Source organism: Pristiophorus japonicus, chromosome 21, assembly GCF_044704955.1.
Source record: "Pristiophorus japonicus isolate sPriJap1 chromosome 21, sPriJap1.hap1, whole genome shotgun sequence".
In the NCBI taxonomy this organism is placed as follows: Eukaryota; Metazoa; Chordata; class Chondrichthyes; family Pristiophoridae; genus Pristiophorus; species Pristiophorus japonicus.
Genome location: NC_091997.1, coordinates 4,282,057 through 4,306,854, shown reverse-complemented (window position 1 = coordinate 4,306,854; position 24,798 = coordinate 4,282,057). Strand labels below are relative to the sequence as shown.

General features: G+C 44.2%; 1 protein-coding gene across 2 annotated transcripts in view; it reads right to left on the bottom strand.

Annotated features, from left to right (window-relative positions):
• Nucleotides 1-24,560, bottom strand: part of LOC139233584 (collagen alpha-1(XV) chain-like) — a 114,414-nt gene extending 89,854 nt beyond the window's left edge. The window contains exons 1-4 of one of the 2 annotated variants that reach the window (XM_070863985.1): nt 24,231-24,560; nt 4,704-5,251; nt 2,969-3,082; nt 1,521-1,577 (exon numbers count right to left, since the gene is read on the bottom strand). In XM_070863985.1, the coding sequence (XP_070720086.1) occupies nt 1,521-1,577; nt 2,969-3,082; nt 4,704-5,251; nt 24,231-24,441 (930 nt within the window). In that variant the 5' untranslated portion in view covers nt 24,442-24,560. Of the gene's footprint in view, nt 1-1,520; nt 1,578-2,968; nt 3,083-4,703; nt 5,252-13,203; nt 13,276-24,230 lie in introns of those variants that run through there. The other variant, XM_070863986.1, reaches the window with a different exon arrangement.
• Nucleotides 24,561-24,798: the final 238 nt, after the last annotated feature.

Below are 24,798 nucleotides of genomic sequence, written 5' to 3'. Positions count from 1 at the left end.
CATCAGTGTCAGGCTAACATCCCCATCATTGAAGCACTGACCACACTCAATCAGCTTCACTGGGCAGGCCACACAGTTCGCATGCCAGATACGAGACTCCCTAAGCAAATGCTTTATGCAGAGCTCCTTCATGGTAAACGAGCCAAAGGTGGGCAGCGGAAATGTTACAAGGACACCCTCAAAGCCTCCCTGGTAAAGTGCAACATCACCACTGACACCTGGGAGACCCTGGCCGCAGACTGCCCAAGGTGGAGAAAGTGCATCTGGGAGTCTCAACGCAAAGTGCAAACCAGCCCCACCCACCCCTTCCCTCGACGAATGTCTGTCCCACCTGTAACAGGGTCTGTGGCTCTCATATTGGACTGTTCAGCCACCAAAGAACTCACTTTGGGAGTGGAAGCAAGTCTTCCTAGATTCTGAGGGACTGACTATGATGATGATGGACATTTGGGCAAGTTACTGGAAGGTGGCCACCAGCCGGGGAGCTGTACCCCAGCACGCATCTGTAGAGGAGAAGAGAAAGCCAGAGGAACAAAAACAAACATGCAACAGGAGATTGTCTCCGAGTGCTGCCTCGCTAACACTATATTACGAGCAGAGCTCCTGTGGTTTTGCTCACTGTGAGGCGGAGGGTGAGCTGTTTTACAACAATAGAGATGGTATAAAAGTGTGAAGAGGAAAGTGTTACAGGAATTAAGGGTGACACTTGCAAGAAGCGTGTACAATACGCAAGACGCTCAATATATTACAGATATAGGTCCAGAGTTTATGGGGCAAGCATGTGTAAGCACCTCCGCTGATATATTTCTAATGCCTGTCTGCCCCAGATAGCGGGGCAATCCAGAGTCTGCCTGCCATTGGGGGAGAGGTTGTCCAGGAATCCCCCCAACAGAACAGAGCACTAGTTAATATTCAGAATGATTACTACCTCCAAGTAGTTAATTCTACTTGGATTATAAATCAGATGGAAGTTCTTGACAGACTAAAAAGGCTCAGAACAAATAAATCGCGAAGAAAAGATAGTATTTAGCCTGGGGCTGGGTCCTTCTCCACCCCTTATGTAATCAAGACATTTTTTTTTTTAATTCTCCATCTTCAGAGGGTTCTGGCTGTTTGCTTGACCTAAATCCCTCCTCAGGTGGGGCCCACCTAAACCTGAATGGAGGCTGGTATGCCTCATCTCTTCTGGGGTACCAGCCTCCAGTCTCACCCCAGGTCCTGACTGAACTGGGGACACAGAAACTCCCAGCGAGGGAGCCCTTGTTCATGTCCCCAGCCCACTGATGACACTTGCCTCATCAGGCACAACCAGGTTCCTAACGTTTTCGGGTCGGTTCCGCCACAGGAAAGTTGGGACATTATTATATTATACCAGCTACGTTCACAGTAAAATTACAGGAATGTTCATTCAGATACTATCGAGCAACATTAAAAAAATTAAATCAACTTAAAAAGGTTGAGAAACTGTAAAACAAATCTTTACAAAAATATGTTGACCACATTATGTATTCTCCACTTACCGGTTGAAATGTAGTGACCAGAATGTCTGGCTCCGTGACGTCCAGCGTACCAGAACTCTGTGGTAGGACAAGACACTAATTAGACAAATCCTGAACAACGAAACTGTTAGCGGATTTCCCCGTGGTAACTGCCGCAACAAAGGGTGGTTAGTCCGGTGACAATAATTCCATTCATGGCTCCAGCCCAAGTGGTTCTTATAACAATCCTTATATGTACATTGATTAATAGCAATATTAGGCTTTATATAGCTGTCCTTCAGTATTATATTAAATGACAAGACGACATACAGCCTGGTTCCCAGGCCCGGAGTAGTCGCTTTCGGCCTCTCTAAGCTGCCTGTGTGCTGGTCACTTTTGGTGAGGAGTGTGCCTCGTGCAAGCTAAGCAAAGGAAGCAACAGGAGAAAAACTCCAATACAGCCGAAAGCGAGCTGCTTTAAAATTTGTTGATCCCTAAACCTCTCCGCCTCTCTACCTCTCTTTCCTCCTTCAAGACGCTCCTTAAAGTCTACCTCTTTGACCAAGCTTTTGGTCATCTGCCCTAATACCTCCTTATGTAGCTCAGTGTCAAATTTTGTTGGATAACGCTCCTGTGAAGTGCCTTGGGATGCTTTAGTATGTTGAAGGCGCTATATAAATACAAGTTGTTGTTATTGTGGTCTACGTGACTCGAGATGGCCCACTGTTCCTTAGCTGAGAGTTGGAAAGTCTCCGCACGGATAGTCTGAGGTGGTTCTTCCTCTGATTTCCTCTGTGACTAGAGCAATTTGTCTCAGCACCACCTCCCCCGCTGGCATGGCTGAGATCAGGAATTGCCCCTTAGAGACAAACAGGTTTGCCGATGTCCCGCATCACAGGGCTACCAGCCATAGCTAACATTTTACTTGTAATGAGTTTATACGTCTGTTTCAAAGCTCAGTTATTGAAGACAGATGGTTCACCAGTTAAAAAGAAAAAGAAAACCAAGCAATGCTCTTCATAACATTCTACAAATGTGAAATACTTACTTTTGTTTAAGTAACGAGTAAATGTTTTTTTTAATGCTGGTTGGGGTAAAGGATAAAGAATGGGACAACCAGCGTCAGCAACAAGTGCTTTGAGGTTAGATATAGTCCATGCCAGGTGCACAGCTAAGGTCCTTCGGCTCTGCTGGGATTAACATGAGCCTTAACCCCAACCCCAGAGTGAATCGTCCTTTTCCTACACCATTCTGGTGTTATTTCCACTGCCTCTTCTGTGCCAACTATTGTCAAAGAGGAGACTTTCACTCTATCATTCTGGAATGAATTCTAGATCCAGAGCTGGAAGGACAGTATTTACCAAACTGTAAGATCACAAAGTTAAGTTCAGATGAAGAAATCGTGCCGTCTTGACCTGCCACCTGGGCATATCTAAAGTATTGTTCTCACCCTCTGCATCCCCCAGACCCACAAATTCTGCAATTCGTACCTCCGGACTATCTTCATCATCACTTTCATTCGCCATGCTATCATCACACGCCAAGTATTCCAGCTTCTCTGCATCCTCAGGGTTTGGTGTGATGGTCAAATGCAGAATGGCTCCCTTGAAAAAAAAATAAAAGCTTGAAATTGGGGACAGGTCAGATAAGCAGGGATGAACATGCAGATAAAGTTTGATCTTGTGCTCAGCTTCGGAGGATCTGGCATTCGGGTCCCTTTAATGTGAAGTCAGAATTTTAATAATCTCATTGGTGAAGAAGGAAGCAGCTGTCCTTCAGCCTGCCAGGGGTATTTGTGCACGGAATGGACTGTCAAGGGAGACGGGGTATGAGGGGCATGGTGGGATAGACACTGGGACTGGCCTGGTGGATCACAGTGCTCTTTTCCAGTCCTGTTCATTCAAATCAAAACATGACAATGAAGGAGTTTTAAGATGACAAAAATGGGAGGAATTTACCTTTCGGAAATTTGTTGTTGAACCACAATGTCTTAAGAAGGATCATTTTATTTTTGTTTTTATTAGTGTTCTCTAATATTTGCCAAATGTTTTGTACTTCAGATCTCTGCTATGGATACTGTTGAGAAATAAAACAATTCCATGAAAACCCCAAATTGTTTCATTGAGACTGTGCGTATTTTCTAAATTTGTATCGAGTTACTCAGCATATTGCATTCTGTTACTTTTAAGGAAAAGGGTTTAAAAAAAGTGAAATTTTGATTGCATGTTTGGACCAACCTTGAATGTCCTAGTAATGTATTATTACTGCTCCACATCACCATAAGTAGATACAAGGTGCCCTAAATATTTCCTAGAATTTCATTTTCCATTTTCTGAAAGTCTAAACATAGAGATATAAAGTATTTTGTTTTTGTCTCCTTGGCTTTGTTGTAGTTTCCAAAAGTCAAACCTTTTATTTTGATTTCATGTTGTCTGCAAGGCTGTACATAGATAGAACAAAAAGTTCAGAAGGAATTGTAACACAGTAATGGAGACCGCTGCTATTGTTAATATTGTCATCCTAATTGCAAACTGAATTGCTTTCTCAAGCTTCAAACTTTGATGTAAAACACAAGTTAATGAGCTAAGTAACCAGTAATACCGGTAATATACTTGCTTCATACTTAGTGACATTAGTTACAATCTCTTTGTTACCCGATAGTCCAATCTACCAGTAAACCTGAGCTCCAGCATTGCCTGAAACTCCAATCCCCCAACTATACATGCGGGATTCTGAGTCTCATCATTGTTGACATGCCAATCCCTTAGTCAAGCGGGTAACAGATTCTGAGGGGGCTTGACAGGGTGATGCTGAGAGGATATTTTTCCTCGTGGGGGAATCTAGAACTAGGGGACATAGTTTCAGAATAAGAGGTCACCCATTTAAGATGGAGATGAGAAGGAATTTCTTCTCTCAGAGGGTCGTGAATCTTTGGAATTCTCTAACCCAGAGAGCTGTGGAAGCTGAGTCATTGAATATATTCAAGGCCTAGATAGACAGATTCTTAAACTATAGGGGAGTCAAGGGTTATGGGCAACAGGCAGGAAAGTGGAGTTGAGGCGAAGATCAGATCAGCCATGATCTTACTGAATGGTGGAGTAGGCTTGAAAGGCTGAATGGCCTACTCCTGCTCGTATTTCTTATGTTCGTATGTTCTACACTTTGAAAACTTTAAACTAGACCTGAAAGACAAACCAACTCTATCTATACATAAGTAGAACTCACGGTGTACTTGTCCCGGTCTGCTTTTTTAGCATTAGTGATGAATATTTTAGAATCTGCTTCAAATTTCAGAGGCTCAGATGACCTTTTGAATTTGCGTTTCTGGGGCCTTTGACACTGCTGGTGCAGAGTCACCATGTTCCCCTCAACACTGAGCCCATAACTTGTCCATCGTTTGATCCTGGCTGGCACCACGAAGGAAATCGCTTTCTTGGAAATTTCAGAGCGAGGTGCCGTGTAGTATAACTCGAATGTCTGTTTGCCATTCTCCACTGGGGACAGCTTAACCCCAAGGCAAATGACCTCCTCAGCAGAATCCATGACAGCAAAGATCACTCCACCGTTCTGATTGGTTTGCTTCAGTGTTGCTAGGACAGAAAAATCTTGGTAAAATGGCTCTGGAAAGAGGGTTCTCGTTGGGTATGCTTTGGGGGTGAAACCCGAGTGAAAATCAAACCCAGTTCTTCCATCCAATCCGTCAACCATGGACACATAAGGAGACTCTTCTGAAACCATACGGAGCAGATTGATGACCTCCCGTGGTCCAGTGTCTGGAAGACAAACATGCCATTTAGTGTTGACCCAGGGAATGAAGCAGATTTTGGGCTATTGCCCCTAGCAAGGCAACTCAGTACAGTGAAAGCAGAAGAATAAGAGATGAGGCAGACAAGTGAATCAGCACCAAGCACAATGTCCTGATTTTAAGTGAATGTGGACTAAACAGACCACCTCATAATTTCAATTTGTAAAAAACACACTATTGCCTGTACTGTGGCTATTTCATTTACTTATCCTTCCTCTTCCTAGAGTTTTATAGAAATTTCAGGCAACAGCAAACACACACTTCTTTGATCAATTCGAAAAATAAACTGCCCCAACTTACCTGGTTCCCGTGGCAATAGAAACACAATTTTATGCTAAGCTTGTGAGCTGATACCAGGGTTCGTTGGCTCCATTTCTGACCAGCAACTGATGTAAATGTAAATGGACAAGCTTGGTCCCCGCCCCTGCAACCCCCCACCCCCCTCCTCCCCTCCCCCCCCCCCCGCCCCCCGTCGAGGCCGGGATAGCCCTGCTCTCCTGAATCAGGGACTGGAATATAAAAGCACCTTCCCAGTACACATCTTCATAAGTGTTCACCACCCAAGCGGCCATTATCCGTGTACAAGTCTTGACAACAGTTGTCAGCAGGATTTCTACTTGTGGAAGACATGAACACAAGGCTATACTGCCCCACACTTACTTTCTCTGCTGTTCTTTACTCTTGATAGCGCACTATTTGAATCTATGACTCTCCAGTTACAATATGAAGTTTGGATTTAAGTTGTGCATTTTGGAAACATTTTATATATAAAAAAAATAATATCCCAGACTACTCAACATGAAGACAATCAACTTATTTTTGGGATGTGGACATCGTTGGCAACAACAACTTGCAATTATATAGTGCCTTTAACGTAGTAAAATGTCCCAAGGTGCTTCACATAAGAGATTTATCAGACAAAAATTTGACACTAAGCCACATAAGGAAATATTGGTAGATGAATAAAAGCTTGGTCAAAGTGGCAGGTTTTATGGAGCGTCTTAAAGGGGAGGAGAGAGGGGTAGAGAGGCGGAGAGATTTAGGGAGGGAATTCTAGAGCTTAGGGCCTCGGCAACTGAAGGCATGGCCGCCAATGGCAATGCTGGAATTTATTGCTCATCCCTAGTTGCCCTGGCAACTGAGTGGCTTACTAGGCAACTTCAGAAGTTAGTTAAAAGTCAACCCTGTTGGTGTGGGACAGAATCATGTATAGGCGAGACTTAGTAAGGACTGTAGATTTTTCAAAAAGCTATAAAAGCCTAACTGGATAAGGTAAAGATTTAGGATTTAAAATGCAAGGTTTCTTTTAAGTACACAGTCAGAAGACAAGACTATATTCTGAAGTGTACTAGAGGTGTTGTGGCTAATCCCAGCCAACGACCTTGTCTAAGCAGATAAACGCAAACTTTGATGTTTGATTTTCTGTTGTGTACACAGAGCAACTTATTTTATCATAAGATGAAACCAGGTGCATTAGAAAGGCTGACTGACCCCAGAGTAAATGGAATACCAAAGGAAATGGTCAGAGCCATTCTCTGAGTATCTGCCAGTTCCTTATGGTAAAACTTATATGTTTTTGCGTATCTGAGGGTGTATTAACACTGCAACAATACCATTGGTACAAAATGATTTAGCTTTGCACCACTGCTATAGTGGTAGTGTTAATCCAGATTCAAGGCTCAACCTGATTCCAGAGCAAGGCAGAGTAAGATTCCATGGAGGAAGGGTTCCTGAAATGTCTGACCAGCCTCTCAGGATAATCACAATCGTTAGCCCGTTCCTCTACACGATATTCCAAGCGTTGGCTACCAACTGGATTCTTAGCCCAACCTTCGTGCTCAGCTGAGTGAAGAAATAAGGCAAGGGTCCACGAACGCCGGTTCACAAGATGGAAAACTGAGGCAAAAAGGATCAATTTCAGGGCGCAATATCCTGTGCCCAATCTAAGCCTGTGCCATGGGCGCCTCCATATTGGTAAAGGCCACTTTGCAGGCACTCTGGGTAGCCACCTAAAACAGGCGTTGGCCCCTTACAATTATACTGCATTGTAAACATACAAAAAAACACACAACAAAAAATAAACCAGCACACACTTCGCCAACAGAAATACCAGCAACTAAAGCTATTTCTAAACTTTGAGATGGTAGTTCTCGGTGCATGTTCCATCTCTCCGTAGGAGCAGAATCGCCCATCCTTAACCTGAACCTCAACACAGTATCACATTCATTTATTTATAGTTCAGTTCTCTATGTACAGGTAGATCAAACAAAGAGCAACAACGTGTCACAGCAAAACCAATGCATCTGTTGAAAAATGTATATGGAAAGGGACAGGGGAGACCCAGTTTATTCCATGAAGTGGAAAATGACTTGATAACTTACAAATGAGAAAGTCACAACTGACTTAAAGAGTTTGTCCTCATGGGTAAGAATTGTTTTGGTCACTGTGTGTTTTGACATCATAACCGATTTCCTTTTTATGCATTTCTGATGCTGCTACACCTAGAGACCCAATGACTTTGTCCTTCCTTGTGTGAAATAAACTGGCTGTTCCAGTGCATTCTGTTTAAGCAGCAGATTATGCAGATGATTTTCTTTAAATAATCAATTTATATGCTTTTCTGTCATTTTCTGTGAGATTTTTTACAAGCACCTTGCTATTCTTCATTATATTGTGTGATCTGCCTCTCCACTTTCTGCAGACAGAACCGGCTGCCATCTTGAAAATCCTACTCAATGGCAATGCGGCATTAAATTAGTGGAGCCTTTGTGGCACCATTTAGTGCCGCTATGAGCGAGTCCCAATGCTTGTGCGAATATTTCTTTCTGTGACATTGCATGGGAAAAATTGGAAAGTTGCCAAATGTGCCGTTGGTCATGGTACAGAAAGACTGGTATAAAGTAAAGCAATCAGGGAGCAAGAATTAGTTTCATCCGCAATCTTACAGTTCCACAATATAAATGTTATATCCTTTGTATCTAAAAGGAATTCTCCTTCCTTCTGTAATAAAAATGGGATCATTTGCAAATTTTGCAATACAATCGAAGGTAAAGTTAGTTATTACCGTTTTGTCAAGGTACATGAACCCAAGTAGGGTCGCTCTTGGCAGTGATCGAACATGCTGTTCCAAGTGGTGATGGTATGAGTCGTACCGTATGACCTTCACCACGTTTCACCTGTGCCACCATGACCACATGCTAAATGGAGGCCAGCCACTTCCTTACAGAAATCTGGAGCGGGGTGGGGTTTCAGGGGTGTGGGGGGGGGGGGGGCGGGGGGGTGTGGGGACTATAGGATTTATAGTGCTATCAGTCCTATAATTTTAATAGACCTCCTTCATTTTCTCTTTGGTTGCTGGGGTAGCATTCCCACGCATTCTGTCATTGCACACAGAAAGACGGAAATAGGAACATGTTGTAGATTTATCGACATTCCATGGTTGCGCAGGGCATGGATGGAGATCCAGAAAAACTCTGGGAGATGTCACTCATTTAAGGTAACAGTAGTCTAGCAGAATATCCTTTGCTATTTGTATATTAAAGGACTGGTATACTAAACTGCACTTCCATTAGCCGATCTTTCCGACAGTCCAAAACATTCATTGTAACTAAAAACAGAAATGCACTTGTCTCCCAGATAACTGCAAGTTAAGAATTTCATTGCACCACAATGAATCCCACTCTTAATTCTTTTATCGAATGTGCTGTCCAGCTCCCCTGAAGGTTAAAGTATGGTTCCATGGCAAGAGGTCATTTTTTATGTGTTAACCACACCACATGGTATGCCTATCTGGCAGGCTATCTGAGGTCCTCACCTGACACTGAGAGTATACACTCCTACCACAGAGGTCACTAGACAGTGCTGGGGAATGGTTGATTTTCACTGTCTTAGTGTGGGGATACTACCAACCTCCACTGCCACCCCATCAGAGGTAACTCAGGACATACCAGGGGATTAAACATGGGACACTATTGGTTGAAACATAGAAACATAGAAAATAGGTGCAGGAGTAGGCCATTCGGCCCTTCGAGCCTGCACCACCATTCAATATGATCATGGCTGATCATGCAACTTCAGTACCCCACTCCTGCCTTCTCTCCATACCCCCTGATCCCTTTAGCCGTAAGGGCCACATCTAACTCCTGTTTGAATATATCTAATGAACTGGACTCAACAACTTTCTGTGGTAGAGAATTCCACAGGTTCACAATTCTCTGAGTGAAAGAATTTCTCCTCATCTCGGTCCTAAATGGCTTATCCCTTATCCTTAGACTGTGACCTCTGGTTCTGGACTTCCCCAAACATCAGGAACATTCTTCCTGCATCTAACCTGTCCAATTCCGTCAGAATTTTATATGCTTCTGTGAGATCCCCTCTCATTCTTCTAAATTCCAGTGAATATAAGCCTAATCGATCCAGTATTTCTTCATATGTCAGTCCTGCCATTCCGGCAATCAGTCTGGTGAACCTTCGCTGCACTCTCTCAATAGCAAGAATGTCCTTCCTCAGATTAGGAGACCAAAACTGCACACAATAGGCAAGGTGTGGCCTCACCAAGGTCCTGTACAACTGTAGTAAGACCTCCCAGCTCCTATACTCAAATCCTCTCACTATGAAGGCTAACATGCCATTTGCTTCCTTTATTGCCTGCTGTACCTGCATGCCTACTTTCAATGACTGATGTATCATGACAACCAGGTCTCGTTGCACCTCCCCTTTTCCTAATCTGTCACCATTCAGATAATAATCTGCCTTCCTGTTTTTGCCACCAAAGTGGATAACCTTACACTTTTCCACATTATACTGCATCTGCCATGCATTTGCCCACTCATCTAACCTGTCCAAGTCACCCTGAGCCTATTAGCATCCTCCTCACAGCTCACACTGCCACCCAGCTTAGTGTCATCTGCAAACTTGGAGATATTACATTCAATTCCTTCGTCTAAATCATTAATATATATTGTAAATAGCTGGGGTTCCAGCACTGAACCTTGCGGTACCCCACTAGTCACTGCCTGCCATTCTGAAAAGGGCCCGTTTATTCCCACTCTTTGCTTCTTGTCTGCCAACCAGTTTTCTATACACGTCAATACATTACCCCCAGTACCATGTGCCTTAATTTTGCCCACTAATCTCTTGTGTGGGACCTTGTCAAAAGCCTTTTGAAAGTCCAAATAGACCACATCCACTTATCCGCTCTACACTCAAAAAATTCTAGAAGATTTGTCAAGCATGATTTCCCTTTCATAAATCCATGCTGACTTGGACCGATCCTGTCACTGCTTTCCAAATGCGCTGCTATTACATCTTTAATAATGGATTCCAGCATTTTCCCCACCACCGATGTCAGGCTAACTGGTCTATAATTCCATGTTTTCTCTCTCCCTCCTTTTTTAAAAAGTGGGGTTACATTAGCTACCCTCCAATCCATAGGAACTGATCCAGAATCCATGGAATGTTGGAAAATGACCACCAATGCATCTACTATTTCTAGGGCCACTTCCTTAAGTACTCTGGGATGCATACTATCAGACCCTGGGGATTTATCGGCTTTCAATCCCATCAATTTCCCTAACACCATTTCCTGACTAATAAGGATTTCCCTCAGTTCCCCCTTCTCGCTAGACCCTCAGTCCCCTAGTATTTTCGGGAGATTATTCGTGTGTTCCTTAGTGAAGACAGAACCAAAATATTTGTTCAATTGGTCTGCCATTTCTTTGTTCCCCATTATGAATTCACCTGATTCTGACAAATCTTTTTCTCTTCACATAGCTGTAGAAGCTTTTGCAGTCAGTTTTTATGTTCCCTGCAAGCTTACTCTCATACTCTATTTTCCCCTTCCTAATTAAACCCTTAGTCCTCCTCTGGTGAATTCTAAATTTCTCTCAGTCCTCGGGTTTGCTGCTTTTTCTGACCAATTTATATACCTCTTCTTTGGATTTAAAATTATCCCTAATTTCCCTTGTTAGCCACGGTTGAGCCACCTTTCCCGTTTTATTTTTACGCCAGACAGGGATGTACAATTGTTGCAGTTCATCCATGTGATCTTTAAATGTCTGCCATTGCCTTTCTACCGTCAACCCTTTAAGTATCATTCGCCAGTCTATGCTAGCCAATTCACGTCTCATACCATCGAAGTTACCTTTCTTTAAGTTCAGGACCCTATTCTCTGAATTAACTGTATCACTCTCCATCTTAATGAAGAATTCTACCATATTATGGTCACTCTTCCCCAAAGGGCCTCGCACGACAAGATTGTTAATTAATCCTCTCTCATTACACAAGACCCAGTCTAGGATGGCCTGCTCACTAGTTGGTTCCTTGACATATTGGTCTAGAAAACCATCCCTAATACACTCCAGGAAATCCTCCTCCACCGTATTGCTACCAGTTTGGTTAGCCCAATCTATATGTAGATTAAAGTCCCCCATGATAACTGCTGTACCCTTATTGCACGCATCTCTAATTTCCTGTTTGATGCCATCCCCAACCTCACTATTACTGTTTGGTGGTCTGTACACAACTCCCACTAATGTTTTCTGCCCTTTGGTGTTTCGCAGCTGTACCCATATAGATGCTACATCATCCAAGCTAATGTCCTTCCTTACCCATGGTGTTGGAGTAAGTCTATGACATTGGAGAAGCGAACATTATCTGGGGCCGAAATTGCCCACTGCTCGAAATGATTCGCAGCTGCCACTCTTGAAGTGCTCTGTCTGCCCCAATGCATGGGGTGGACAATGCGTAGAAATTCAGCACTTTGTGGGGTTTTTTTGCAGCGGGGTGGAAATGCGATCGGGTCGGAGTAGCCGTCACTAGCGGGGTGGAAGTGGGGGCGGGGCGGAGTGACCGACACTGCAAGGCATCAGCGCTGCGGCGATGACATCATCGCACTGGCACGCCACAAAGTCCCTCCCCATCGGAGGACCGCTGCAAACTCTGCAGCCACTTTAGTGGCAAGCACTGGGCCACCAGGGAGGGTTTCAGCCGGGCCAGCGGCTTGGCACCCGCCAGGCTCCCTGCGACCATAATTGTCGGCCCGACCTGGCAAAAAAATAACATGGGTCGGCACCAGTCGGTAAGGGGTCAGTGCGTGCACAAAGCGGTGGGAATACGGGCAGAGCAGTTCCCTACACCGCTCCAAAAGTAAAGGAGGGCAATGTTCAAAATGACGGCCCCTCCATGGCAACTCGTCATCCAGTCCGCACTGATCTGGGGCCGCCACTTTCAGGTGGCCATGGGCCTTATAGAAAAGGGCTGTTTCAGCCCCTCTGTGTTTTAGAATGCTTAGCACAAGTACAGACAACCCAGTGCCAAATTGCACCTACAGACAGCAGCATGTGTTATAAACTGAATCACTTAAATAGAAAAAGTATCTGTTTAAATGAATTTTGCTGTTTTTGTCCGAATGGTTAAAAGAGCTGTGGTATTAAAATTTGCAAGTTGGCCTTTTTAAAAATCCTGATTCAAGCACAATTATTTTCAGCAAACCAGTCGAGTGTTTATCAGGGCACAGCAGCGATTATAAACTGAAAACAAAAAGTTAATTCAAGGGAAAATTTCACGATAACAATAAGTTCGTTGACATTAAAGACTCTGAAGGAGTCACAACAATAAATCACGTCTTGAAAGTAAGTGTAAGAGGAGGCAAAGCTGATTACAGTTCCACGTAGATTGTCTGGCTAAACAGATTAGGAAGGGAAGGAAGACAAAAGAGAGACAGGAAACCAGACACTATGTCCAAAACCACACAATAAATATGGAGATGGTAAACCATTTGGCCCAGATTGTCTTGTCCATCAGGGAAAACTTACAGTTCACCCCCTCATCCATTCCCCAACACAGCATTCTACAGCTGCTTGAATGAATGCAAGCACACCCACTAAAAGTCCATTCCAAAATGAAGAGTTGATCACTCACTGTGCAAACAAGTTTCCTGACATAAACCAAATGTTACTGTTCACCCTTAAGGGCCCCGATTTTAACTCCAGGTGGATTCCGCGCTCAGGCCTCAGTTAAAATTAGTCGGGTCTCAGTGATGTCATCGGGCCGCAACGTGCACATGTAAAGAAGGACCCTGTTGGCTCTGGGTGTGTGTCCTGGCTGCCTGCTCGGGCAAGCAGGTTAAAATTGCAGAGGTTGCGATCATGGCGGCTTTCGGACAGGGTAAGAGCCAGGGCGATTTTAACTGCCCGCCCGCCAGATCCGTTGTGCGAGTAGGGTTAAAATCGCCCATGTCTCCACATCCTAATGTGAAGAGTTACTGTGAGGCGGTTCCTTTCTATACTGATTAGAAGCCCTACAAGGTCCCCTCCCAGCTACCTCCTTTAAAAAGACAAGCTCATGTGACACCGGTGGCCAGTCACATGATTCTTCTTTATCCCCCTCCATGGCGTGAATGTTTCTCTTGTATCTTAATGACCAACACAGTACTCTGACCAAAGCACTGGTCGACATCCTCTGATTTATAAATAAACGGCTAGAAATTCAGTATTGCCCCATTTGGGGACAGTAACAGTTGGGAGGTGAGAGACTGAGCAGCAGGTGCTAAAGTCTTGCCTCACTCCAGAAATACGGTTTACTGCCTCGGAAGAAAATGGAGCACTAAATCAAGTTCTCCACTCCCTTCCTGGGGCGCTAACAGGGAGGCACCTCAGCAGTGCAGCACACTGGGCCGTGGCGCGCTGCCCCATCCGAGGGGCCGTCCCTCACTTAAAGGGAAAGGCCCATGGTGCTGACTCTGCAAAGTAAGGAGGAACCTACTTGGACCACCATGGAGCAGGGATGCCGCGCGATCAAGCGGAATGCCGGGCTGAGCGATCGCGGATCAGCAGCGCCAACAAGATGGTAATCTTTTTTTTATTTTTCAGTCGGCCACCTCGCCTTTCATTTCCGCTCCGGTAGCAGCCGGCTGTCCAATCCGCAAACCCCTGCAGTTGCCGGTGTTTTCGCCCGGTGCTGTTGCTCGGGGCCGGGACGCTAATGGGGCAATGCGCGCAGCGATGATGTCACGATCTCCAGGTGCAAGAGACCGGGACGCAAAGCCGTAGCACCGTTAAACCCCCGCCCAATATGGCGGGAGTCGTTAACAGCGCCGTGCCCGGTAACTCATCTGCACATTGTTAACACGCCTCCCTCTTCCCCCGGGAGCACTATTTGGAGGCACAAATGAGTGGAATTTCTAGCCCATAGTGTTGATTACTGCTCTGCAACGACCAGATCTGTTAAATCCAAAGTGTTGGTAGTGTCCTCACACTAAGGAGGGGGGAAATCACCCATTCCCCAGCACTATCAAGCAACCTCTGGAAGGAGAGTATACTGTCAGTGAGGACCACAGCGAGGCCCCGACCTGCGAGGAACAATCTGCGGCCGGTCGGGGCCATAAAAGAAGCAAATACCACCTGCAAGGTACAGCGCGAGCTGGTCCAGGAGGGCGACGGCTATGAAGAGGGTGGCTGGATTGGATGTCAGTATAACTCAGGTCTGTGATCGGAGCGTGGGCAAGTACGGCAGGAGCGGCGAGGTCAGGGCGAAGGAGCGGCGAGAGATTGCAGAGCGACGTGATCAGGGCCCAGGAGAGGCGTGAGCCCAGGGGCAGCACGGGCCAGCCCGTCCTGAAATGTGTGTGTGCACTAGGTCTGTGCAGCAGAGCTGGTCTCCAGTCGTCTTAGCCACTGGACCAAGACCTAGCTCTGCCAAGCCCATGTGGTGGCTGGTGTGCAATGGCCACCACAGGTTAAAAAAAATCCTCGCACAGGCATCTTCCAACCTTCAAGATGTAGTTTATGACCTGGAATATTAGGTCCATCATTGAAACACCTGTGAACTCATCCCTTTTTGGTGGAAGCAAGTCATCCTCGATACGAGGGACCACCTAAGAAGAAAATAGCCTGCTGTTAAGCGTACCGTGTGGTGTGGTTAACACATAAAGAATGGCCACTTACTTGAGCAAGGTAGGACTTCCATGGAACCATACTCTAACCTTCAGGAGAGATGCACAGCACATTCTGCCAACACTCTTGGTTTTTTTCCAACCTCACCCTGAGCTAGTTCATGGAGTACAAACATTGCCCGATTCTTTCTTTCAACGCACAGTATATTGCACTCTCTGTTTCTTCCCAAATAAGTTATTTTCTTTGGGACTCTTTCATATTGCTTGCAAATTCCATTCCTATTTTAAGTCAACTTGGCTCAGCGGTAGCATTCTCACGTCTGAGTCATAAGCTTCTGGTTTCATAAGAACATAAGAACATAAGAATTAGGAACAGGAGTAGGCCATCTAGCCCCTCGAGCCTGCTTCGCCATTCAACAAGATCATGGCAGATCTGGCCGTGGACTCAGCTCCACTTACCCGCCCGCTCCCCGTAACCCTTAATTCCCTTATTGGTTAAAAATCTATCTATCTGTGATTTGAATGCATTCAATGAGCCAGCCTCAACTGCTTCCTTGGGCAGAGAATTCCACAGATTCACAAACCTCTGGGAGAAGAAATTCCTTCTCAACTCGGTTTTAAATTGGCTCCCCCGTATTTTGAGGCTGTGCCCCCTAGTTCTAGTCTCCCCGACCAGTGGAAACAATCTCTCTGCCTCTATTTTGTCTATCCCTTTCATTATTTTAAATGTTTCTATAAGATCACCCCTCATCCTTCTGAACTCCAACGAGTAAAGACCCAGTCTACTCAATCTATCATCATAAGGTAACCCCCTCATCTCCGGAATCAGCCTAGTGAATCGTCTCTGTACCCCCTCCAAAGCTAGTATATCCTTCCTTAAGTAAGGTGACCAAAACTGCACGCAGTACTCCAGGTGCGGCCTCACCAATACCCTATACAGTTGCAGAAGGACCTCCCTGCTTTTGTACTCCATCCCTCTCGCAATGAAGGCCAACATTCCATTCGCCTTCCTGATTACCTGCTGCACCTGCAAACTAACTTTTTGGGATTCATGCACAAGGACCCCCAGGTCCCTCTGCACCGCAGCATGTTGTAATTTCTCCCCATTCAAATAATATTCCCTTTTACTGTTTTTTTTTCCAAGCATCACTTCAACACAAGATCTAGGCTGATCCTTCAGTACAGTCCTTGGAGATTGTTGCTGTCTTTTGGATCAGATGTTAAACTGAGGCTCTAGGTCTGCTTGTTCAGGTGGCCGTAAAAGATCCAATGGCATTTTTACCAAGTAAAAGTGTGTTCTCCTGGTGTGATAGCCAATATTGACCCCCTCAAGCAACACCACCAAATAGATTAATTGGCCATTCACCTCGTTTGCTATTTGTCAGTCATTACTGTACACAAATCAGCTGAACTGTTTGCTTCCATAACAACATAGGCACCGCTCATCCTCCAGCACCTGCAAGAACACTGGGATCGATACCCTGACAATAATACTCATCAAGGGCACGAGACAGATTCTTTACCCTTCACCTTAACTCCTCCTCAGAGAACAGGTCCCCTGTAAAGTCCTGTCCCCTCAGTACAGATTCACACGAGGCATGTAGTGAAGTCAAGGTCACTCTGGACCTGCACCTTTATTTCACAGCTCTGGAATGCTGCACTTGCCTGAGACCTGTCCTTATATACCTGTCTCTTGCAAGTGCACCCCTGGTGGTAAGGTATGCTGGTGGTTACAGGTCATATCTTATTACAGTCATGTATAGCATGTTAGGATACAGTTATATATAATAATGTAAGATACATGACATCCTCAGCAAGGGAGACTTCAGGAGAGTAAGGAAAGAGAGGAAATTAGAGATAAAAATATGTAAAAAAAAACAATTCAATTATTTGTCTTAAAAAAGTATTGCTCTCTATATATAACCTTACAGCTTTGCCTACTTCACAGGATTTTTTTGACGTTATTTGCCCTATCGTTATTGTTACTTTCAGTTTTCTCTTGAGAGGTCAGTACAGGGGTATGCTGCGAACGACCAGAGAGTTTGAAATGCTGAGGAAAATGTAGCAAAAAAAAAAATCCAGTCTCTGCTTAGGAGTTAATGATGTCTAAATTTAGCTCAACTAACTGTCTTGCATCAATCAGTTTGCATTTACACGACTAACTTCCTATCAGGGTCTGCACAAGCGACTGAGTGAAGAAGTTAACCCTTTCTTGACAGTTATCAAAGAAGTTAGTCAACAAAATCAAGAACAATCACAGGTAGCAGCACTTAAACATTGAATGTTCTAGATTCCCCTGGCTGGGGAATCTAGAACACGGGGTCACAGTCTCAAAATAAAGGGTCGGCCATTTAGGGCTGAGATGAGGTGCAGGTGCAGGACATTCTGAAAAGGGATGGTGAACAGCCAGTTGTCGTGGTGCACATTGGTACCAACGATATAGGCAAAAAAGGGATGAGCTCCTACGAGACGAATTTAAGGAGCTCGGAGCTAAATTAAAACATAGGACCCCAAAAGTAGTAATCTCAGGATTGCTACCAGTGCCACGTGCTAGTCAGAGTAGGAATCGCAGGATAGCTCAGATGAATACGTGGCTTGAGCAGTGGTGCAGCAGGGAGGGATTCAAATTCCTGGGGCATTGGAACCGGTTCTGGGGGAGGTGGGACCAGTACAAACCGGACGGTCTGCACCTGGGCAGGACCGGAACCAATGTCCGAGGGGGAGTGTTTGCTAGCGCTGTTGGGGAGGAGTTAAACTAATATGGCAGGGGGATGGGAACCAATGCAGGGAGACAGAGGGAAACAAAATGGAGACAAAAGCAAAAGACAGAAAGGAGATGAGTAAAAGTGGAGGGCAGAGAAACCCAAGGCAAAAAACAAAAAGGGCCATTGTACAGCAAAATTCTAAAGGGTCAAAGTGTAATAAAAAGGCAAGCATGAAAGCTCGGTGCCTCAATGGAAGGAGTATTTGGAACCCAGGAGAGGTCTCTGAGCTAGTTAGAGTGGGTGAGAGCTCAGATGAACAGGACCCCAAGAAAGAATGCAAAAGGCAGGAGGCAACAGAGCAGAGTAGCACTGGGGTAAGTGTAAACCACAAGGTGATAGGAAGGGACAATATGTATGAATATAAAGGGGCTGCAGGAGGGGTCAAAACTAAAAATCATGGTTTAAAAACTAGTATTAAAACACTCTACCTAAACGCACGCAGCATTCGAAATAAAGTAAATGAGTTGACGGCACAAATCATTACAAATGGGTATGATTTGGTGGACATTACAGCAATGTGGTTGCAGGGTGGCCAAGACTGGGAATTAAACATACGAGGATATCTGACAATTCGGAAAGATAGACAAGAAGGGAAAGGAGGTGGGGTAGCTCTGTTAATAAAGGATGATATCAGGGCAGTTGTGAGAGAAGATATTGGCTCTAATGAACAAAATGTTGAATCATTGTGGGTGGAGATTAGAGATAGTAAGGGGAAAAAGTCACTGGTGGGCGTAGTTTATAGGCCCCCAAATAATGACTTCACGGTGGGGCGGGCAATAATCAAGGGAATAATGGAGGCATGTGAAAAAGGAACGGCAGTAATCATGGGGGATTTTAACCTACATATCGATTGGTCAAATCAAATTGCACAGGGTAGCCTTGAGGAGGAATTCATAGAATGCACACGGGATTGTTTCTTAGAACAGTATGTTACAGAACCTACAAGGGAGCAAGCTATCTTAGATCTGGTCCTGTGTAATGAGACAGGAATAATAAACGATCTCCTAGTAAAAGATCCTCTTGGAATGAGTGATCACAGTATGGTTGAATTTGTAATACAGATTGAGGGTGAGGAAGTAGTGTCTCAAACGAGCATACTATGCTTAAACAAAGGGGACTACAATGGGATGAGGGCAGAGTTGGCTAAAGTAGACTGGAAACACAGACTAAATGGTGGCACAATTGAGGAACAGTGGAGGACTTTTAAGGAGTTCTTTCATAGTGCTCAACAAAAATATATTCCAATGAAAAAGAAGGGCGGTAAGAGAAGGGATAACCAGCCGTGGATAACCAAGGAAATAAGGGAGAGTATCAAATTAAAAACCAATGAGTATAAGGTGGCCAAGGTTAGTGGGAAACTAGCAGATTGGGAAAATTTTAAACGACAGCAAAGAATGACTAAGAAAGCAATAAAGAAAGGAAAGATAGATTACGAAAGTAAATTGCGCAAAACATAAAAACAGATAGTAAAAGCTTTTACCGATATATAAAACGGAAAAGAGTGACTAAAGTAAATGTTGGTCCCTTAGAAGATGAGAAGGGGGATTTAATAATGGGAAATGTGGAAATGGCTGAGACCTTAAACAATTATTTTGCTTCGGTCTTCACAGTGGAAGACACAAAAACCAAAAATTGCTGGTCACGGGAATGTGGGAAGGGAGGACCTTGAGATAATCACTATCACTAGGGGGTTAGTGCTGGACAGGCTAATGGGACTCAAGGTAGACAAGTCCCCTGGTCCTGATGAAATGCATCCCTGGGTATTAAAGAGATGGCGGAAGTTATAGCAGATGCATTCGTTATAATCTACCAAAATTCTCTGGACTCTGGGGAGGCACCATCGGATTGGAAAGCAGCTAATGTAACGCCTCTGTTTAAAAAAGGTGGCAGACAAAAGGCAGGTAACTATAGGCCGGTTAGTTTAACGTCTGTAGTGGGGAAAATGCTTGAAGCTATCATTAAGGAAGAAATAGCGGGACATCTAGATAGGAATAGTGAAATCAAGCAGACGCAACATGGATTCATGAAGGGGAAATCATGTTTAACTAATTTACTGGAATTCTTTGAGGATATAATGAGCATGGTGGATAGAGGTGTACCGATGGATGTGGTGTATTTAGATTTTCAAAAGGCATTCGATAAGGTGCCACACAAAAGGTTACTGCAGAAGATAGAGGTACGCGGAATCAGAGGAAATGTATTAGCATGGATCGAGAATTGGCTGGCTAACAGAAAGCGGAGAGTCGGGATAAATGGGTCCTTTTCGGGTTGGAAATCGGTGGTTAGTAGTGTGCCACAGGGATCGGTGCTGGGACCACAACTGTTTACAATATACATAGATGACCTGGAAGAGGGGATAGAGTAAAATGTAACAAAATTTGCAGATGACACAAAGATTAGTGGGAAAGCGGGTTGTGTAGAGGACACAGAGAGGCTGCAAAGAGATTTAGATAGGTTAAGCGAATGGGCTAAGGTTTGGCAGATGGAATACAATGTCGGAAAATGTGAGGTCATCCACCTTGGAAAAAAAAACAGTAAAAGGGAATATTATTTGAATGGGGAGAAATTACAACATGCTGCGGTGCAGAGGGACCTGGGGGTCCTTGTGCATGAATCCCAAAAAGTTAGTTTGCAGGTGCAGCAGGTAATCAGGAAGGCGAATGGAATGTTGGCCTTCATTGCGAGAGGGATGGAGTACAAAAGCAGGGAGGTCCTGCTGCAACTGTACAGGGTATTGGTGAGGCCGCACCTGGAGTACTGCGTGCAGTTTTGGTCACCTTACCTAAGGAAGGATATACTAGCTTTGGAGGGGGTACAGAGACGATTCACTAGGCTGATTCTGGGGATGAGGGGGTTACCTTATGATGATAGATTGAGTAGACTGGGTCTTTACTCGTTGGAGTTCAGAAGGATGAGGGGTGATCTTATAGAAACATTTAAAATAATGAAAGGGATAGACAAGATAAAGGCAAAGAGGTTGTTTCCACTGGCCGGGGAGACTAGAACCAGGGGGCACATCCTCAAAATATGGGGGAGCCAATTTAAAACCGAGTTAAGAAGGAATTTCTTCTCCCAGAGGGTTGTGAATCTGTGGAATTCTCTGCCCAAGGAAGCAGTTGAGGCTAGCTCATTGAATGTATTCAAATCACAGATAGATAGATTTTTAACCAATAAGGGAATTAAGAGTTATTGCGAGCGGGTGGGTAAGTGGAGCTGAGTCCACGGCCAGATCAACCATGATCCTGTTGAATGGCTCGAGGGGCTAGATGGCCTACTCCTGTTCCTAATTCTTATGTTCTTATGTTCTTATGTAAATTTCTTCACGCAAAGGGTTGTGAATCTTTGGAATTCTCTACCCCAGAGAGCTGTGGATGGCTAGTTGTTTGAGTATATTCAAGACAGAGGTCGATACATTATTGGGAACAAAGGGAATTAAGGGACATGGGGATAGTGCGGGAGTTGAGTTAGAAGATCAGCCATGATCTTGTTGAATGGCAGAGCGGTCTCGAAGAGCCAAATGGCCCACTCCAGCTCCTATTTCTTATGTTCTTAACGTGCAATTAATTGGTCGACGATTATGCAATTATGGAAATAAATAACAGAGGTTGCAAAGACAATTCAGTTATGTCACAGTAATTCAGTATTAACTGCTTGCTAATTATAAATTTACAGTTGAGATTAAATTAATATGGCGAGATTCATTTAGGATTAGACTCCTTAGATAGCCAGTCTATTGAATTGATTAAAGTCTATATGCATGTAGTTAGCAATGTTTCCAAAACTTGTTAAGCTTCATCGTTATGAGCTGGTCTGGATGAATGGGTTGCTTTGCCTTCTCTTGGAGGATAGTGTTAGCCTCCTGATAGGACAGAGTGATAAACCTCTCTCTGTAGAGGTGTTATCCGCTCTTCCTGGGTCTTCTGCTCCTGGCTAAGTTCACCTCCTGCTATAACTATAACTGTAACTATTTCTGTACCAGCTGGCTTAAATCTCACCTCCCTTGATCTCGGGGAAACTTGCACATCTAAGTGACACACTTGTACAACCTTAACTCTGTCAGAGATACACTTCCAATTTTATAAACATCCTTCTACATATACTAGACAAAAAAAGCTCCGACACCGTCGACTGCCAAGACTACTACTGACAGAATAAGAACTGGAACTAAATTAAGAACAAAGGACTGAGAACTGAGAATTCAAAAACATTATTTTATCTATCCTTAATTTCCAAAGAAATCGCCTCAATTCTGTTGATAAATTTGAGTGACACACGCGTGATGTCAATCACCTCACAATGCCCTGTTGGTACCCTTGATCATCTCCAAATGAATGAAGCATCGGCACTTGGACATGGCAGGCTGCTTGTTTACTCCCGAGCTCTGGTCTTTACTAACAAAGGGATCACACACAAGTCCAGAAAGGGAGCACATCTTTATGTCCCCTTGAACAAGCCATATGTGGGTCTGTCGTCTTGATGGCTTGTTTTTTCTATCCCTGAAAAATAAAGCTTTTTGTACAAGCCTTTGTAGTTTCATGAGCTTTATTCCATTCTTTTTTCAGCTTTGAATCTGCCTTCTGATTCCATTTTAAGGACACATACAAGGCAATTCAGGTAATATCTGTATACTCTCGCATACAATGCTGAGTGGAGAACAGATCTTTCTCTTCTGGAGAGTGAGGAAGAGGACCGGGAGGGAAATCTGAAACAGGGGTCACTGCTGGCCACTCTCGCACACCACCTGACAGACAGATAAAAAACAGCATTAGCAGAAACCTAAAAGAAAGTCAGAGCTAGCTTTCTCCACTCAGGAACAGTGTGAGGTGCCATGAGAATGGAGAAAAGGAAGGACAGAAAATACAAAATAAGATAGGAGAAAAAGTTCATCATAATGTCATGAATGTGAATCAATAAATGCAACATAAAGGGGAGAACTGTTGGAAGGGAACTCCTGCTCAGACACCGATTCCCTTCAGATACAATATGTTAGAAAGACCAGAGCAAATAGAACTTTTACTATCTTTATGACTGCTTCCATTAAGAGGCCTCTGCTACCTTCCTCACTGGCTCAGTGTTTAGATGAACCCTGTGGGATGCTACTAAAACCCAAGGAAGAGGAACATTATGGGTGTCACAATTAACTACAGTGTCCCTGGGGAAAATGAAAGGAAGAAATGGTCCAGGGTTCCCACTCCTAGTCACTAGCCCCGTGAATCGCAAGCATTAAGAAAATAGTAAAATCAAACAGTACTCAACGTATTATAGACATTTAACCAAATCAGGAGTTTTGAAAAGTTATAAACCAGTAACTGGGTTAAATCTCCACATAACTTATTTCACATGACCCTTCCAGCTTACAGTCTGGGTTCGATTCATACCAGCGCTGAAATGGTCAGCCACATCACAAAACTATCCCTAATTGACCACAATCTAACCCTAAATTAACAGTGTCGGAGTTGGCTCATACAACACTTGCCCATGTGTGCTTGATACAGGTAAGGGGTGCAAAGTAGCACATTTTTCAAGCACTGTCATCCCTCAGGTTGATGAGCAGAAACCAAAACTGTCTAAGAAAACTCATGAAAATCACTAAACGCTGCAATACTACCAATAAGAATTATTTTATATTAAAACTATTAAACAAATGAATTACAAGTAGAGATGCAGAGGCCTCTGGCCCTCTCAAAGCTGGCATAAGCAGACTGCAGACAAGCCTTCCACCTAAAGGGCCTTGTCTCCTGGACATGATTTCTAACAGTGACAGGCTCAGTAGACATACTATCATATGTATATTTCTCCCCTGAACGCAGCACTGATTAAATTATACAATTGATTCTATCATTGGCAAAACAACAAGTAAATAAAAAATATTGTTTTATAAAAGCAGAGTACTGTAAAGCTGTTTAAGGAAAATAAGACTAAGTTAATGTGCCAATTTTTTCCACCTTGAAGGCATTTACCAGCAACACCCCTCCAGTACTTGGCCAAAATGACTATTTTTAACGTGCGAGACTGGATAGTGAACATCAGTAGACTATTCAGCCACTGAGGCATCACAGCCAAGCCCCGTTTTCCCCTCAGTGGGCATGAACACAATGTATTTTTCCAACAATGGTCATTGGATAGCAGAAACTCTGGCTGATTTTGCCCTGCCCAGCCCTGGGGCATTGGGGTCAAGTGTGATTCCCTAACTGCTCGCAACTGTGTTCCGTCTTATTTTTTATGACTATCTTCGCACAATTACAATTTTAATCCTGATCTCGACAAAAGATAACTAGAAATCTCAGTACCTTGCACATTGTTTCCGCTAGTTGCCTTCCCAGAAGTATGAAGCTGCACATCATCTACTCCTATAGCCCATGAAGTGGTTGTCTCTTTGGGCAGCTCGTTTGATTGAGTGGTTGGTGAGGTGCCGTCCTCGAATGGGTTCCACCACCATGCCGATCTTGCCGGATGGTAGAGGCCACAGAGCAGCAAGAAACTGAAGAAAGAAGGCGGCATCGCAGGGTGGAGGCTCCCTCTAGAGAAGATTCGAAACTGGAACGGTACCGCTTTTAAAAAAAAACTTGTCAGGGATTGCTCAGATGACTCAGTGTCAGCCTATTCCTCACGACATACTCTTCCTCCTGTGGCCCAAGGTGGGAATGTGCTCAGAAGCCAGCAGCAAGCTTAAATTCGCTTCTCGAACATTTTGTTATTGTTGCTAAGTCCTGATAACTTGTCAAGGCTGACTGTCTGGCTCACTCTCAACAACATCACAGAAGTTGGTTCTGAAGAAGCCTGTTGTCAGGGTGTAGTCCTGGAGGAAGTAAAGCCATGGTCACCCCTACTCTTACCAGTTTATTTGGCTCTTATCTC